This window comes from Trifolium pratense, linkage group LG3 (genome assembly GCF_020283565.1).
Source record: "Trifolium pratense cultivar HEN17-A07 linkage group LG3, ARS_RC_1.1, whole genome shotgun sequence".
NCBI lineage: Eukaryota > Viridiplantae > Streptophyta > Magnoliopsida > Fabales > Fabaceae > Trifolium > Trifolium pratense.
This window is the reverse complement of record NC_060061.1, coordinates 6,852,348-6,871,966: the sequence shown is the minus strand read 5'-3', so window position 1 is coordinate 6,871,966 and position 19,619 is coordinate 6,852,348. Positions and strand designations below refer to the sequence as shown.

Below are 19,619 nucleotides of genomic sequence, written 5' to 3'. Positions count from 1 at the left end.
ATACTCTTCCACACCAAAAAGAAAAAATGAAGAATCAAACATTGTTCACATTTCTAATAGTTTTGATGATAACTCTCTCACTTGGCTTAGGTATATGTATTTCCCACATTTCTCAAATTTTGTTTATCTATATCTATCTATATATATACTCCATCCGTCCCAATTTGATTGACACAATTGATTGTTTTACGCATGTCGATGCATAACTTTGACGGTTAATATTTTTAATTGTATAATAGTAAAAATTATAAAAATTTGATATTTTGAAAATACTCATCGAGACGAATCAAACAACAACTTATATGCTAATATTTATTTTTTTGTTTATTAGTAGAAAAATAATTTCAAAATAATATGTGTCAATGTGCACAATAGTCAACTGTGTCAATCAAATTGGGACGGAGAGAGTACTAACTTATATATTTAATAACCGATGCAGATGTTGAAGCGCAGAAAAAAACTTGTACAAAGGATTTTACCTTATCTCATTGCGATAAACCAACTTGCGATCATGAATGCTTTTTTTATGGTAAATTAGAATATGGAGTTTGCATTGCACCAACTACTTGTCGTTGCTATTACAAAGCCATAGTTTGTGATAATTAAGATGAAACAAGGTCTAGCTAGCTCATCTTCCATACCAAAAAATAAAATAAGTCTATATTTTGAAAATTGTACATCTTGCTTAATTGTGTTAAGTGAGTTGTTAATGAATTATTACAGTTTTTCTTGTTATATTTGTCATTCATATATTTAAATGGTGTTAATAACATGCAAGTTATTGTCAAATTAACTTATGCGTAAAAATAACAGTGAAGTTATTATCCAAAGACAAAATCGGTTGTTTAAAAATAAATTCAACATGTATGAGAAACAAATGTGCGGGGTTAAATGTGTTGATTAATTATTTTTTACAATTAGAGAAAAATTTACTTCAATATTGTTTCCAAATTACTTACTAGATAGAGATTTGAACTCTAAAAAAGTTAGTAAATTAAGTATTCACATTGAAGTTACTCTCCATTTATTAGAGATGCTATAACACAAGCGTAATATACTTGTGAGTTTAACTCGGTTAATATAAATATGGTATTTTATGTATAGGAATCGGAGTACGAAATTTCGGATACTCCAATTATTCATATTAAATATGAAATTCTAGTCATTAGGTTATATTTATAACATTGACATAAAAACTTTCTTCTTTATAAATTTTAGAGAAATGTTAACAATATATTATTAAGACTTTGTTTAAGAAATCAAAAGAGATAATTTTAAAATAAAAAATGATATGATGTACTCTTTATTTATAATCCTTAGAAGACTTGTTATAGATCTGTCAAACCTTTGATGTTAGTGTAATTTAGTTTTGTAGAAAGAAAAATAAATTTGACAACACATTAATCCCTCTTATCATATATTCCCTCCTATATATTCTAAATATAAGCAAAAAATTATTTTCAAGTTCATTAAATAATAGATGAATCTGACCTATATTGTCGATTAATATATTCAAATTATTTGTTATATTTATCATCAATATATTCAAATTATTTTAATAATGTAATAAGTTTTGTCGATTTATGCGTAAAAATAACACTACTCTTCAATATATATATTCAAAATAAAAATAGTATAAGAGGTATTAAACTCCTCATTCGAGATAGTACAAACATTATTCTATCCACTGGTAAAAGTATTCAATCTATTTGAGCTTTGTATAAAATTTTACTGGCAAGAGTTCAACAAATTCTATCAAGAACCATTCTAAAATAATCATTACCACCAATTTATATGTAATAATTCATCATTCTCTTAATTTTTTTTAAAAAAGCTAATTTTAATTTTAAAAATAGCTAGTATTATAAGGACCTTTTATTTAAGTAAGATTCTTATATTTTCTTAAGGCTCAATAAGACAATCTTCTTAGCCTTATACCTTTCACCTTTGAAGCTCTGATACTCTAAAAATGGTGAAGAATCGTGTCTGATACGCACCCGATACCGATGCCTTCGATACGTCTCGATACACATCGGAGAAGTATCGGTTAAATCATTATTTTTAAATAAAAAAATAATATCCGATACGTGTCCGATACGGCTTGATTTTGGTCCGATACGACTTGATTTTAGTATGATACGCACGCGATACGTATGCAGTATTTTTTTATTTTAATTTTAATTTTTTTGCTTTTTTTTTCAAGTTTAAAAAGAAGAGTAAATAACAAATTAAAACAAAAAAAAAATTGGAAGGAGAAGAGAAAATGCATATTCTATTTTCTCATTCTTATATTGGTGTTATTGTTATTTTTAGCTATTATATGTCTTTGGTAAGGAGAGCCCTTGCTATGTTATGCCCCAAACTGTTTTGTTCTTGTGCAAGTTTATTGGCTTGTTTGTAATCCTTATAATGACCATCGGCTTTTCTCTATAATAATAATAATTTTTTTTTTTTGCCTTTTTAAAAAAAATTATTATTATTAATATTATTGATTTTAGTTATGTTTATATATTGTGCATTTATCTATTTAATTTTTAAATAATGTATCGCGGCAGTATCGTATCACGTATCCGGGCTTCATAACCCTTCACTCATCCATCAGTCTGGAATTTAGATTTTCTGCAGTTTTGTTGTTCACACAGTTTCACAATGTATTAAATTCGAGTCATTCATTTAAAATTGTGGACGGCTTTGATGGTACACACAATTTTATGATTAAAACAATCACAACCACCAATTTTAAATCGGATGGTTGAGATTTACTGCAGGGCGGAGTAACTACAGGAATATAAAAAAGCAGGATATCCACCTGCCGCTAGTTTACTTGTGATTCACAAAAATCAAAGAGCATGGTGCATTTCAGCATGTGTTCATATCGTTATTATTAACATGAATGAGGTATACTTGCACAACAGCACAACCACATTACACACATAGATTATAAAAAAATAATTAAATAATGTTGATAATATATCTAAATTATTTTACGATTAAACTTTTTAAATTGCGTGTGTATTAAAATTTTTTTTATAAATTTATGCCTATATAAGAATTCCTCGATCTATATATAAATAGTTAGTTAGTAAAAAAAGGTAATAACTAATAATTAAGAGTATATGAAATGACATATCATGGTATATAAATTTACAATGATCAGCTTGGCTTTTCAGAAAAGTATAATATAAAATAAAATTGAATGGACACCATGCATTTTACACATGCATATATATATATATAGCCAGGTGCATGCATATGTTTTATTACCTGAAGATAGACGTGTGCATGTACACTACAAATTTAATTATAAGTCTCCAACCCTTAATCACGCGCGGTCGATTGCTTCTTAGTACTATCTACAGCACAAATAATAGGGACGGTTCTTCAATTTCTGATCATCTACAGCTAGATACTCATACATACTTTCGTCATAGATAGGTATATATATAGCACATGTTTTTTCAGTGCTACATCTATAAGTGTATCGAGATATCATTAATTAGTGTGTCAAGTATATCATTTGTTTGTAAATTATTTTTACACAAAATTATATTACATTATGAGAATTTATTTTATAAAAACCTATGAAGGTCCAATATAATAAGAACAAATTAATGAATTAATATAAGGTGAGACATAGATAATTTGAGGTTATTTGCTGAACAATTAATGAGAATAAGCCACATAATTAAATTTACATGTGGTATTCACAATTAACTTGTAACTAATTTTTATATTTGACATGCTTATAATGTTTTTTATTTTATTTTTATGAATATTAGCATTGATTGGACCATGTTAATTTCAATGATGGGGACAAGTCACCATTCAAGAAAAAAATGACGACGACAAGTAATACTATGGATTTATAGTTATACTCTCTCTAGTCTCATATAGCAAATGCTTCTTTTTCAAGTTAATTAAATAAACCTGAGAAATAATTTTTTTATTATATATTAGATCGGAGAAAGTACGTAAGAAGATTTACTTGATTCTTATTAGAGTTTCAAATGATCATTTTCAAGTATTAATCTAGTGTCAAGGGCACAAATTGAATGTGGGAATATAGATGCTATCATTATTCTTTTCAATGAATCTAGATCATTGATTAAATCTAATTGTATTTTTTAAGTATTACGAATGTAAAGAACTTAATTGAACTCGATCTAACCCTACAAATCACAGATAAATATATTTTTTGTGCTAAAATTATAATTTTTTTGACAAAATAATTTACGGCCAACTAGGTATGTTTCTTTTTTATTTTTTTGCTTTTAAATACATCAAGTTTTTAGAATTAAATTGAATTATGTTAACAAAAGCAATTAATATAAAATGAATGAGCAATATCTCCGTGAACTTTTTTTTTTTACAGTAATTCCGTGAACTTAATTTTATTGGTAAGAACATCATTTTATACGTAGAAATTGAAAATCTAATTCCAAACCGTTCAAATGACGACGACAAGTAATACTATGGATTTACAGTTATACTCTCTCTAGTCTCATATAGCAAATGCTTCTTTTTCAAGTTAATTAAATAAACCTGAGAAATAATTTTTTTATTATATATTAGATCGGAGAAAGTACGTAAGAAGATTTACTTGATTCTTATTAGAGTTTCAAATGATCATTTTCAAGTATTACTCTAGTGTCAAGGGCACAAATTGAATGTGGGAATATAGATGCTATCATTATTCTTTTCAATGAATCTAGATCATTGATTAAATCTAATTGTATTTTTTAAGTATTACGAATGTAAAGAACTTAATTGAACTCGATCTAACCCTACAAATCACAGATAAATATATTTTTTGTGCTAAAATTATAATTTTTTTGACAAAATAATTTACGGCCAACTAGGTATGTTTCTTTTTTATTTTTTTGCTTTTAAATACATCAAGTTTTTAGAATTAAATTGAATTATGTTAACAAAAGCAATTAATATAAAATGAATGAGCAATATCTCCGTGAACTTTTTTTTTTTACAGTAATTCCGTGAACTTAATTTTATTGGTAAGAACATCATTTTATACGTAGAAATTGAAAATCTAATTCCAAACCGTTCAATTATATATAGAGCTGTAAAAAGGGCCTTAAGGGGCCGGCCCTTTAAGGGGCGGACCCACTTATTCCTGATTATTAATTTTATTTAAATTTTAAACAATTTTTCTAGTGTCGTGAACTTATTCTCTTTTTCTTCAATCAGCACTGTCCACGATCGGCACCCTAAAAAAACTGTGTTTAAAATTTAAATAAAATTAATAATCAGGAATAAGTGGGTCCGCCCCTTAAAGGGCCGGCCCCTTAAGGCCCTTTTTACAGCTCTAATTATATATTTTAAAGATGAAATTATATTCACCGGATTATTTGACAAAGAAATAAAAAATGAATGAGAGGTTAGAAGAGAGAGATAGAATTTGCATTAAATTGTTGACTTTGATTGGATTGACTGAGATTTATTTATTGCAAGTTATTTACAATTTGGACTGGACCTACTATAGTTGATTTATCAGAGCTGACCTGATAATATCGAAGCTTGACCAAATTTAAAAACTTACTATCATTAAAATATTTGACCAATATATACCAAAAAAAATAAAATATATTTGACCAATTAATTTTTTGTTACCAATTTAATTTTTTTTTGACATATTTACCAATTTAATTTTGAATGTTAAATAACTAAAACTATTATATATACACATATATGTCTATGATTTTTACATTATGCAAGTACGTATGCACTAGAAAATACTCTTAATAAAATAAAATAAAAAAGATAATACTCTTCAACGCCAAGAAAAAAATGAAGAATCAAACCTTCTTCACATTTCTAATAGTTCTGATGATAACTCTTTCACTTGGCTTAGGTACATGTATTCCTCACATTTCTCAATATTTTTTTTTTTTTTACTTTCTCAATATTTGTTTATCTATCTATATGAAAATATATACTAGTACTAATTAACTTATATGTTCAATAACTGGTGCAGATGTTGAAGCGCAAAAAAAAACTTGTACAAAGGCTTTTTGGATATCTCATTGCGATAAGTTAAGTTGCAATCATGGTTGCAGTTTCTATGGTGAAGCATATGGAGTTTGCATCGCACCAACTACTTGTCGTTGCTTTTACAAAGCCATAGTTTGCGATAAAAATGAAACATTTTGAGGGCCTAGCCCATATTTCATACCAAAAAATAAAATAAGACTATATTTTGAACATTGTACATCTTGCTTAATTGTGTTAAGTTAGTTGTATAATGAATTACAATTTCTTGTTATATTTATCATCCATATATTTAAACTATAATAAGGCAAGTTATTGTCAGATTAATTTATGCGTTAATAATTGATTTATTATAAACAATAACAATTCACACTTCACAATGGATTACATTAATTTTTTTTGAATGACAAATAATATATATATATATATATATATATATATATATATATATATATATATATGAGAAAAGTATAATAGAAAGTTCAGTAAATCAATGAGGTGTCAGAAGTATATACTCTACCAGAACTCAACAATCTCAAATAAAACAAAAAAACAAACATGAAAAAACTGCAAAGAAACAAGGAAACACACCACCAACAAACTAAAATCCTTAAAAGGCACCACCAAGAGAAGAAAAATACTTCTCAGGAATAGAGGCAAAGATCAACCACGAGGTATGCCAAAACAACAAGAAGGCCACCAATGCCCCTGACGCATGGAGACCAAACACGACGCTAAAAACAAAGTCTACCGGTTCCAACAAGTAAGATGGATACCTCATTTGTAAAAGGAACATGGTGTTGGGGTTGATTGCAATGTAAGTCCCACATTGCTAATGAAGAAAAAAAAAGTCAAAGAAATTATATTAAAGAAGTCCCACATCGCTTAGAATGGTGAAGCAATGGGGGGATCAAGACTATATAATGGACCTAAGTTCTTTGTTTATAATTGCACCAGTCAGTAGCACTTTAAGCTTATATTTGACTTTTTTGTTTTTCTCTTGTACTCTTGTATTAAAGGGTTGAGAGATGTAGTTAGGTATTTGTTTTGGAGAGTGTGAGTGTATTGAGAGCCAAGAGAAGGTTGAAGGTAGTCTATGTGTTGTAACAATTTTCACATAGTGTTTATTATCTGGTTGTCGGTTTTGACAACAACCGTGATTTTTCTCTGGTTTGGAGTTTCCACGTTATATGCTTGTGTTGTTGATTGCGCTCTCTTATTTTCTCTATGCCTGTTTTTCCCAACACAGGGAAAGATATTGTTTTTACCTAGAAACCTTTTTCAAGATAAAAGTTTTACTTTATTAACCAAACACCCGACAAAAAAAAGTTCATTCTAAAAAGAAGTCGTGATAATGAAGTTGCATTAATTAATGGAAAATGTTAACTTGTGCCCTTAATGCACATGTTAAGGAAGTAAAAATAGAAATTATTAAATGCTAATTTGTGCATTTTGACTTTTGAAGCATTAAATTTCTTGTATCATTAAATGTTGAATTACTATTTTGGTATATCTTATCATGTGCCCTAAGGGCACATGTTAACAAGACCCTTAATTAATTAAGATTAATAGATAGATGTTTACCCCTAATACGAGTGAATTCTAGTTTATCCATGTAAAACAAACCTAGTCTCTTTACATACATAGCCCACAATTCGTATGTTATTTCAACAATCATCCTTCTAAATTGCCAAGAGAAAGACTCGACTCTAAGAAAACAAATGGGTCCACTGGCAAAATCGTGAGATGCATGATTCCAATCCATTTGAACTTTGTATAAAACTTTAATTACTGGCAAAAGTACTGCACCCTCATTCCCAAAAATGAAAGAGCATGTCATGGTGCATTTCACCATGTGTTCATCGTTACTATTACATTAGTAGTATATGAAATGACATATATATGATATGGTATATAAATTTAATTGAAGTCTCCAACCCTTAAGCATGCGCGGTCGATACACTGCATGCAGCACAAATTATAGGGACGGTTCTTCAATTTCTGCATCTACAGACTACAGCTAGATATATACTCATACTTTGGTCATAGATGGCACATGTTTTTTCATTAGTGAAAACACATGTTTTGCAGCTAGCTAAAGCTTTGGAATATTTTTCTTTTTTTGCTTTCATCTTAATATTTTCTTATGTTTGATTATCGATCATTAGTGTGTCATGTATCATTTGTTGAAGAATGTAGTGATCCGGTTGATATTCATTCAAATAATATAACAACAATAAGAAGAATATAATTGTCAATATAAGCATTTCGTAAAGACATTGCACATAATATGCAGAGATTGAATTTCAAATGCTACTTGACAAAAAAAGGAAAAACAAAAGAAATGAATATAATTAAGTTACGTTTTGAGATAATAATAATAATAATAATAATAATAATAATAATAATAATAATAATAATAATAATAGTTGCTTTTCCTTTTGGGTGGTGAATTCTCTCCTACCAACCGAATTTTCTCCATACGCGTGAACTAGAAATCGAACTTCTGACCATATGTTTAAGGAGACCACACTACTAGAAAGTTCGGTTTTAGAGACCGATTTAACAACCAAAATAATTCGGTTGTTATAGAGACCGAATTAGAGACCAAAATTTCAATCGTCAAAGAAAAAAAAAATTTGTCACTAAGTAATTATAGAAACTAAATTAGAGACCGAAAATTAGCGAATTTTCTAGTAGTGTCAATATCCTTACCACTTGAATCAATTCTTTGTTAGTTTTTCAAGTGTTGATCTAATAATGACCATATATATATGTACAACACTTCTTCACTGTTGCATTTATGGAACTTGAAGAAGCAATCATCTCTATTACTATTAGTGTTATTAGAGGATCATGATTGTCTTTGTACTTCTACACAGTTCCACGCAATAATAAATATCAACTATTGATTTGATATCAGACAGTTTATATCATACAGACAAATTACACAGTAAAATGATCTCGGTCGTCGATTTAAATCTGATAGTTGAATGCTATAACTATGTCACGTAGTTATAGGAAATCCAATTATGTATTATTATTAGTACCTTAATCATTAAAAAAACAATATTTTAAGACCCAATCTCAAATTAAAAAAACAGTGTGGGGGTATATATATGTGTTGTTATTTTTTTAATAAATTAGAGTAAAATTCAGTTTAGTTTCATCAGAATTGCTTAAATACAAGTAGGAGACAAGATAAGCCTTAAAAAAGTAAGTTAATTAAGCATCCATTGAAACTACTCTCCAATATTGTAGATGCAACAACACTAATGCAGAAATTTGCCTTATTATGTTTTCACAAGTTAACATTTTGCCACAAGAATTGGGTTGTGTGAGGCCTTTGATGTCAGTGTTCAGCTACAGTCATTACATATTATTAGTAATTTTTGGTTTTGTTAAAAGAAAATTAAATTCGAGTGACACCACATTTCCTCAAGGACACCAACCTTACTATATATAGAAAATGTACTTCCATTGAGGAATTTCCATCTCAATGCTTTTTTTGGTATAGTGAGTCATACAAATTTTTTCTCGTTTTTTACTCTTATTTTGTCTCATAAGAAATTTCAATTAGTTTATATAATTTTTTTTTTAAATTACTTTTTAAATATTAACCAAAAGGTAGGTCCAATTGGCCCACATCTTAATTAAGAAATTATTGGGCCAACAATTTAAATATGCTAAATTAAAATAGAGAGATATATTAGCTCTCATTTTGTGTAGTAGTTTAATGGACAAAATTTCACACCCTTAAAAAGAGAATAAGTTAAAAATTCGGCGATAAAATTCCAATTTCCATATATTATAATATTTTTATCAACTGAGATGCTCACGGACCATTTTAATCTCTCTAACTGATTTTAAAAAATGCACAAAAATCAAAGAGCATGCATGGTGCATTTCAACATGTGTTCATCGTTATTATTAACATGAGGTATACTTGCACAACAGCACAAGCACTTTTAAGCATAAAAGACAAAACATCTAAAAATAATAATAAAAAAGATAATTAAATATTGTTGATAATATTTCTAAATCATTTTACGATTAAACTTTTGCATGTATATTCAAATATTTTTTATTTGAATTTGTGCCTATAAGAATGAAGAATAATTAGTTAGTAATTTTTTTTTTTTAAGAGTATATGAAATGACATATCATGGTATATAAATTTACAATGAGCTTGGGTTGCACAAAAGTATATACTATATAGGGATCTAGCTAGCTAGGTGCGTGCATATGTTTAACACTACAAATTTAATTGAAGTCTCCAACCCCTTAAGCATGCGCGGTCGATTGTACCATATACACTGCATGCAGCACAAATTATAGGGACGTTTCTTCAATTTTTGATCATCTACAGCTAGATACTCATACTTGGTCATAATATATAGCACATGTTTTTTTAGACCTGATGAAACACGTGTTTTGCAGCTAGCTAAAGCTTTGGAATATTTTTCTTTTTGTGGTTTCATCTTATATATTTTCTTATGTTTGATCGAAAGTTTCATTAGTGTAAGTGTTCGATCATTAGTGTGTCATGTAATTTGTTGAAGAATGTACTGATTCGGTTGAAGTATACTTTGTTAATTAAAATAAAAAAAAATTGAATAAAATAAAAGATTGTATTAAGATTTAAGACAGACATTTCAAATAATGTAGAAGATTTTTATTAAGTGGACATTCATTCACGAAAACGATATTGTTTTTTGTTGTTGAGACGACAAAAAGTTTTTCATCATTGTCCAAACTTGATAGTCAAATACATTACATTCATAATAAGAAGTTCATTTCATAATAAGATATATTATACATATTGAGCAGTTGATTAAGTTCAAAAGAAATTTCAAATATTAGGAATTCAAAACAACTAAGTTAAAATTAGATTAGTTTTTGATAGCAAAAGGATGCAGGAACATTACACGGCACATGTTAGATGATATTAATCCTTACGTTCAATATGGACATTGAGTTCTCTGGCCTGTGTCGAATCTTAAAATCGTACCACCCATCAGCGATATGCTTTTCATATTCCCCTTTCTTTATATTTATCGTAGAAGTATAAATGTTGCATTGCATTCCAAAATTAGTGTCATCAGACCAAGGGTTGGTCCAAAATTAGAATTTACCCCGTGTAAAATAGTTTTTTTGAAAATAAAATTAGTTAGAACTTGTCTCATATATGATAATTATTTTGAATGTTTTATCAGTGATAATTTATCCTGTATATGATAGTTAAAATTTATATATCAGTTAGAATTTAGTCCGTGTAAAATTGTGTTTTTGAATTTTTTATTAGTAAGAACTTGTCTCACATATGATACTCATTTTGAATTTTTTATCAGTGATAATTTATCCCTATATGATAGTTAAAATTTATATATCAGTTAGAATTTACTCCGTGTAAAATAGTATCTTTGAAATTTATATTAGTTAGAACTTGTCTCACATATGGTAATTATTTTGAATTTTTTATCAGTGATAATTTATCCCGCATATGATAGTTAAAATTTATATATCAGTTAGAATTTACCCCGTATAAAATAGTTTTTTTTGAAATTTTTATTAGTAAGTGATGATGTTGAGTGAGAGATTGAGTAATATATAAATATGTTTAATTTGAAATTTGAATATCATAGGTTGCCTCCAAAAGATAACTTATGACAACTTGGAAAATAAAGGACATTGTCACATGCATTTGTTTTCAAAAGTAACTAAGTGATTTGTGGCTTGGTTAAAATGTAACTATGTCTTTCAATAAAGTAACATTTGCACTCACAAGATGGAATATGGCTTAGATGACTTGGTTAGTTGTGTACTTTCAATTCAGTTGCCAAATTTTTGGACACCAATTACCCTTACTTTGAACACATGACAAATTTTTAAGTAAGGTTATTTTTGAATTTTCCAGAACAATCAACTTTCTTGTATAGATTCGATATTAATAAGTAGGTCCATTTGTCCCGCATCTCATAAAGTATTGGGCCAACAAATTTGATTCATACTAGAATCGGCATGATCCAATCAACCGAATAGTGCATTAGCTCACTTTTACTCAATTTTCTCTTATAGAACAATTTTAATATGCCAAATTAAAATAGAGAGAGATATATTAGTCTCGCATTTTTTTAGTAGTTTAATGAACAAAATTTCACACCCTTAAAGGGAGGGAATAAGAGAAAAATTCTACTATAAAATTTCAACTTATACATATTATAATATTTTTATCAACTAAATTACTCCCTTCATCCTTAAGCAAAAATATACTTTTTAGATTAATTCACAAACTAATGTATTTGGTCTATAATATAGACCAGATACATTAATTATTTAATAAATCTGAAAAGTTGACTTTTGTTTATAATTAAGGATGTAGGGAATATGCAAAAACTTTGTTACTATTCATTAAATAATTAATGTATCTTATCTATAATTATTTTAATCTCTCTAACTAATTTTAAGAAAAATATGAATCTTGTGACACTTTTATACACGTGGCTATGTAAGCTCTCTATAATGTACAAAGGCACAAAATCAATACATGAAAAGCTAAGTCTTTCTTCTATAGACTTCTTTCTTTCTTTTTCAATGATTAAAAATTTACCTAACCAACAGGTAAGGCATGTCGAAACGATTTCAGGGATAGGGTCAAAACAAAAAATATCTAAAAGACACTCATAATCCATAAGCAGAACAAAAAATGGAACACTTAGACAAAAACACTTGAGTCTGAATATAAATCAAAAGAAAAACTAAAAAAGCGGCCACAATCACACCCAACAAAATCGAAATACATCTGTTACACAAAAAAGCTAGAAATGTAAAAATTATTAAATCTTTTTGGAGCACTCCTTTTTTTAGCTTTGGCGAACTTTTGTCAAGTTTTGAACAACTTTATTCTTTATATAAAAATCCAACTTTTTAGCCATCCCCAAAGTTTTTATTGCTTCTTGAAGGTCTTTGTTCTTCTCATTCATGGCACTAAATTTTGAGACTTTTATGGAGACATCTTTGTTAAATTTTATCCTAATAAAAGTAAATTAAAATTATGTGGAGACATCTAGTTTCGATGGAATTTCGTGCAACTTGAGACTTTTATGGAGTAGGTGCATTTTAAAACTATGGGCCTATCCTTATTTATGCGAACATTTTATTGCTTAAAAAATAAAATGAAAATTACCTAAACAAGTTAAAGTACGGTATACAATAAGTTACTTTTCCCCGTGGATAAGGGATTATTTTTAAGGTGTATATATGAAAAAAGCTATAAATAAATGGAACCAACCAAACATCCAGAAACAATGCCTAGTGTTTTAAAGATTATTAGTAATAACTCTTGTATATTTTCTACTGTTCTACCATGTGAACTTTCCGGTACATAACTGTCCGGTTTTTGTGGCAAGGACCGTTACAAGTTTGTATTGTAACATCACAATCACAATCACAATCAAAAGTTCAACTTGAGCTTTGTCTCTCCGACACTAATGAATAACGTTTTATGTGCCACAATTGTAGCAAATGCTTCTATTTAGTGGATATACCCAGTCACTCAATCTTTCTAAGCTATGTAACATGATTTAGTTTAGGCAAAAAATACAATTTAGTCATTTAACTTAATTTCAGGTGACAAATTGATCCATTATATTTTTTCTCTTCGTTTTAGTCTTTTTTAGTCCTTCATCTATGTTCGAAAATAGTTTTTTAAGCTTCAAATCTATGTTAAAAAAAAACTATAGTTTTAAGCTAAACTTTCACAAAGAGGACGACTCGTAAACTTTCACAAACTTACGATTTTGGCCCCCCCGACCAAGTCAACACAAATGTGGCCAATGACTCACATTGTCACGTCACCATGTCTTATCACGTACATGTGGAGAATGACTCACATGCCACGTCAGCATATGTGGTAAGCCAGTTGACGTGGCATGCGGGTCATTGTCCATGCGACAAGACATGCTGACATAGCATGGTGAGCCACATACCATATGTGCATTTACTTGGTCAAAATCAGTGGGGGTCATCCTTTTAAAAAATAAGCTAAAGTTAGGGGGACCAAAATCACAAGTTTGTGAAAGTTATGAGGCCAAAAGTATAATTTAGCCAATAAATCAATCATTGTTGGAGAAGAGATAAGTGAGTTACAGACTCAAAAGAAAAGAAAGATGAATAGAGTTACTAAAAATGACTTTGTCCAATTGGAAAAGAATTTTGGCTTCTTAACTAAGAAGAAAACTCAATTGGAAGGGCAAAAATCCACCTAGTGCGTTCACAATTTTTTTTACAAATATTAGTCATTTTTAAACAACGGTGAAAAATTTGTACTTATAACATGAAAATCTCAAAAAAAAAAGGAAAAAAAAAGAGAGAGAGTTTCAAAAAGACAAATTGTATTTACTATCTACGATTATTGTTATAAATAAGAAAAATATTTTTACAATAATTAAAAAGTTTATTAAGTGTATGAATTGTTACTATAAGCTTAACTCAGTTGGTAGGAAGTAGAAACCTCGCAATATATATACATGGGTCGAGGTCTTGAGTGAAATTTACTACAATGTCCAATTTATATTTAGTTGAAAACACGCATTAAACATTTTTTAATGAAGAGAAACACTAACAAGAATTATTGGGGCAAGGATATTTTTTAGAGAAAAAAAAATTTATGTTTATTACGTGTATTCAATATCTTAAAATTTTAAAAATTATCTTTTTTTTTATTTAGAATTTTTATTTTCTTTTTAGACTTCTTAACAACTGCAGTCAAAAGCCACTTGTTATCCATAATTTTAAAGTTGTCGACTTTTACTTATAATAGTGAAAGAAAAAAAATAATTTAATTATAATAATGACCAGAGAGGCAATAAGTTGGGAGTACATGAGTCCAATGTTACTTGTTTTTTTGGAAAAAAAAAATGAGAAAAAAGATAACACAAAATTCAACCTTTTTATTGTGTTATAGATTATGCTTCTAAAGATTTTTCGGGTTTTTCAATTTGTGGTTATATTTTTAGGGATTTTAGAGCTTCAATTGTTGGTTGTTTTTCTTTTTTCATGGAGAAATGCAACTAATTTTAAAATTGAGTTCTACTACTATGACAATTGAAATAGCTTTTGATAAAGGTCATATTATAATATTATATCTCATTCAATATGAACACATTCCTCTAATATCTATGATTGATTAAACATTGAATCGAGACTTAATTAAGTGATCTGATAGTAGGTAGCCCAACAAATCTCGAATAGACTCATATTATCTTGACTTGTAAGGTGAGAAATATCTCTACTTATAAACTATTGTCAAGTCATATTTCATCTAGAGATTTTAACAATTAGTAAGAATTAAATTTGATACTCAGTAGTTTATAACACTCATACATTCTATGTTTCAATCACTAATGTTAGACTTCAACTTTAATTATTTCATACTTATTGTGTCATCCACTATGATATGTGAAAAAGTGTATTAAGAGTCTCGCATCAAATAAAATAAAATAAAAGCAAAAATATGTTTGTAGTTGGATAAATTTACACAACTCATTGTACCAAAATAAAAAAAAATCACATTTCAAGCCAATTTTAAAATGGTGTTGTTAAGTTCAACTCAACATCTAAAAATGACCTTACTTTATGGAGCCACTGAAATGCCAAGTTTCCAAATTACAGTGGAGTCATTTTGTAAATAAAAAATATTAATAAATTCAATTTAACTAGCCAACAAAAATGAATTAAACAATATTGTTTTTATATATGACCAATACAGGGGATTCATTTATTATTGACAATTATGTTATGTTAGAGAAAAAACATAAGAGGTTTGATGAGATTAGACTGGTCAAATATACATGTACCGTTCTCTGCATGGGAATGAGTTAAGTTAAAGATTTCAGCTTATTTTATATGCCACAATATGTTTATATATAGGTCTGTTCTCTGTGTTTTTGTCACAGACCAACTTTTCCTGACTTCATCATCACTGTTACCTTACCTGCTTTTGAGTATCATCATCATCATCACCAACACCATAAACAGAAAAACCAGTCTTTACCTTCATCTTTCTTCTTTCATTTTCAAGACTTCTCAAATCTTGATAACTCACTCCTGATATGGCAGCTTTTGAGTACCATTACCAACAACCTTTCTTTGTTGACTCTGCACCACCATACTTCACCATTAAGATGTCTTCTCAGCTTGATGACCAAGTCCATATTATAAACAGTAGTAGCTGTGTTGAACAAAACTCTAAGAATAGCATATGTGAGAATCTTAGTCCTGAATCATCTTCCATGGTTGTTGATAATCTTGAAAAGGGTGAACAAGTTACTCAGAAAGTGAGTTCTATGGAGAAGAAGAGAAGAGTTAGAAACAAGTCTTCTTTGAGTAGCCCCTTATCTAAGGTAAAGTTGATTTATGTGTGTACTATATGTCTGTGTGAACAATTCTTGACCGAACTTTACTTACCTCGCGGCTGAACTCTGAATTATCGGGGTCCTTCCCCTGCGAACTAGAGGGTTAACTGTTAACATACAAAAAAAGATGTTGATTTATGTGTGTGTGAATATATAATCATTGTTCATGTTATTGATTTTGTTACTTTGTGATGACTTTGCAAATTATTGAATAGGATGCAAAAGAAGGGAGAGGCAAAAAACAAAAGAAGAGTAGTGGTGAGGGGATGAAAGGAGACGAGAAGAAAAAAGAAGAGAAGAAGAAGGATCAAAAGAAAAATGTTGAAGAACCTCCAACTGGCTATATCCATGTCAGAGCAAGAAGGGGTCAGGCAACAGATAGCCACAGCCTTGCTGAAAGGGTATACAAATAGGGTTAATAGTTATAAAACACCGACACAGACACCGGACAGTGAACACCGATACTTCAACATTGATAGTACTTTTAAAAAATTGAATAGTTTAATGTAAATATATGAGTCACTAGTCAGTTTGGTCTCGGTGTTGAACACCGACATGCGTTGGACAGAAGTGTCAATGCTACATAGGTTTATTACTCCGTAACAATCGAAAGGGAATTACTTAATTGTCCCCAAAACTTCATGTCTCATTGTAAATTAATGTTGCAAAATATGGATTTCAGGTGAGAAGAGAGAAAATAAGTGAAAGGATGAAGATATTGCAGCAACTTGTCCCCGGCTGTGATAAGGTATGATGGTTTCTTTAATCTTTATTGTGTACTTTTAATGTTGTTTTACACAACTTGAGATATTGGTTATGTGTTTCTATTTCACCGACACCGGACGCAACACTACTACTGAAACATTGACACCTTGCTAATTTAAAAAAAATGGAAGTAATCGAATGTAAATATGTATCCGTGTTATGTTAGTATCAAACACTAACATGTGTCCTAATATCAGACACAACTTTCATCTGAAGTGTTAGTGCAATAGTGCTACTTATCTTTTTATAGGCTCTTTTCACAACCACATTTGATTTGGTTTTTATATTAAATAGATAACTGGGAAGGCCCTTGTGTTGGATGAAATAATCAATTATGTACAGTCCCTACAGAATCAAGTAGAGGTAATGGTACCATAAAAAAATATATAATTTGTACTTTTTGGTCATTGATTCATAAACCAACAAGCCTAACTTTATAAACTTGTATATTTCTTTTGCAGTTCCTTTCAATGAAACTTGCTTCAGTGAATCCAATCTTCTTTGACTTTGCAATGGACCAAGATCATCAGGTAAGAAAAATAGTACTAAGAAATTAATTTTCATGTACTTGAAGATATATTAATTAGTGGACTAATGATGAAATTAAACTTAATTTCTCATTTAATTTTCAGAGATTAAATAGCATTACATCACCATCACCAACATCAGGACCACTACAATCTGTAGCAATATGCAGCTCCAACCATGCCACACCTTTTGCTGACACAAGTTTCCACACTGCTGATAATGATCACTATGTTTTGGATTATCCAACTCAAGTTTTTCTTCAAGGACAGAGGTCAAATACCTTCTTTGAGGTACCTTAGATCATAAGATTTTATATATGATTATTAATTGGCTTAGCTCATGTCAATGTTATTTAGATATATATACTACCGGTACATCTGCTGAGTGGACAATTCTGATATGTTCACAAACCTGATATCATAATAGTCTTTCAAATAACAATTGAAGGATAAACCTAATTATGATTTTAGAGATCATTTTATAATATTCTAATGAAAATCATACATCATTTTCAGCACACTGATGGACCCTTTTGGGACGTAGAAGATCAACGACAAAAGCTTCTTAATCCATATGGATTCGGCAACAATACATGTTCCTTAAATTAATATCAATTTCACATATCTGCCCTACAAAGTCTACAAACATGTTGTAAGCTCACAACTCATGCCTTATAAAACAAACCATATTATAGTATATTGATTTAAATATATGTTTTTAGTCTCTGCATACTTATAACATTTCCTTACAAATTTAAAATCCGTTACTTTCGGTCTCTAACGTCAACTTATTAAATAACATGACATGATTTTATTGGGCCACATATGACATCAGGGACTAAAAACAATAGTTTTTGAATTTGCATGAATAAACAGATTTTTTTTACGGAGACTAAAATCCAAAGCGCAGATTAAAACCATATTTAAATTTAGTATATTTTTATTATAATTAATCTCCTGACCCATTGTATTTGAATCTTTTTGCAAGGTGTTATTATCATTTGTAGTATAGATAGAGTGAAATTCCAATTCCAAACAAGTAGTAGAAGGTTGGTTGTGATGAAGGGATTCTGTTTTTCCTAGTCCACCAAATTAAAGTGAGATATGAACATGATGAATAAAGTGTAGCAAAATTAATGGATGAGGAAGCCAAAAGGACAAAAAATGCCGACAAAATAAGACCATATCTTTTTCTAGATCCTTTGTTCTAATAATAATTTTGACTATAAAGTCTTAAATTATTCTGATGCACATATTTCAAGAGACTCTGTATGAATGAATATGAATCCTAGAGAGATATCTTATCATCAGAGTAGACTCATTGAAATTTATGTAAATTATTGTTACTAGTAATAAGATTGATATTTATGTTGTTGTGGTGGTGGCAGTTATTCTGTTGAGGCAGTTAATTTTGTCACCGTTATTGAGAAATGATTAATGTTTGATGATGTTATTGATGTACTCTCAACAGTTTTTTGACAAGACATGCCATGCATTTTTATTTTTGTTTAGTTAACTTCATGGGGTATATATATATCTGCAGAATTTTCAGACTTTGGAATTATTGTGTTTTTCTTTAACTCAATTACTGTTAATACTAGTTTTTTACTGTGTGTGGTGCCATTGGGTTTTCATTTTCAGATCATAGACAGATCTTAGACCATGGATCAAATGTTCATATAAAGAAACAAATAAAATTAACTAAACTATTGGGTTGTTTCAACAATCATCTCAATTAAGAATTTATTACATAAATATAAATTATTTTTATAATAAAAAATAGCCAAAATGTATTCAGATGTCCTATAAGATTCGCATTTGTAATTGTAACAATTAGATCCTTTAAATTTTTTAGGTAACAATTAAAATACTTTAAATTATCATTCGTAATAAAAAACTTGTTGTA

At 29.0% G+C, this 19,619-nt stretch overlaps 1 protein-coding gene across 1 annotated transcript; it reads left to right on the top strand.

The window, feature by feature from the left end:
• The first annotated feature begins 15,786 nt into the window (after window positions 1–15,786).
• LOC123916018 (transcription factor bHLH137-like) lies at window positions 15,787–19,166 on the top strand. The gene is made up of 8 exons (XM_045967338.1): window positions 15,787–16,409; window positions 16,637–16,822; window positions 17,104–17,169; window positions 17,481–17,549; window positions 17,648–17,716; window positions 17,819–18,004; window positions 18,230–18,365; window positions 18,702–19,166. The coding sequence occupies exons 1-7, from the start codon at window positions 16,119–16,121 to the stop codon at window positions 18,320–18,322; spliced, it is 960 nt and encodes a 319-aa protein (XP_045823294.1). The 5' UTR covers window positions 15,787–16,118; the 3' UTR covers window positions 18,323–18,365; window positions 18,702–19,166.
• The last annotated feature ends 453 nt before the right edge of the window (window positions 19,167–19,619 follow it).

Coding starts and splice junctions, on each gene's coding strand:
- LOC123916018 (XM_045967338.1), top strand. CDS start 16,119: ATGGCAGCTTTTGAGTACCATTACCAACAACCTTTCTTTGTTGACTCT. Junction 16,823..17,103: donor GCCACAGCCTTGCTGAAAGG/GTATACAAATAG, acceptor TATGGATTTCAG/GTGAGAAGAGAGAAAATAAG. Junction 17,550..17,647: donor CCCTACAGAATCAAGTAGAG/GTAATGGTACCA, acceptor TTTCTTTTGCAG/TTCCTTTCAATGAAACTTGC.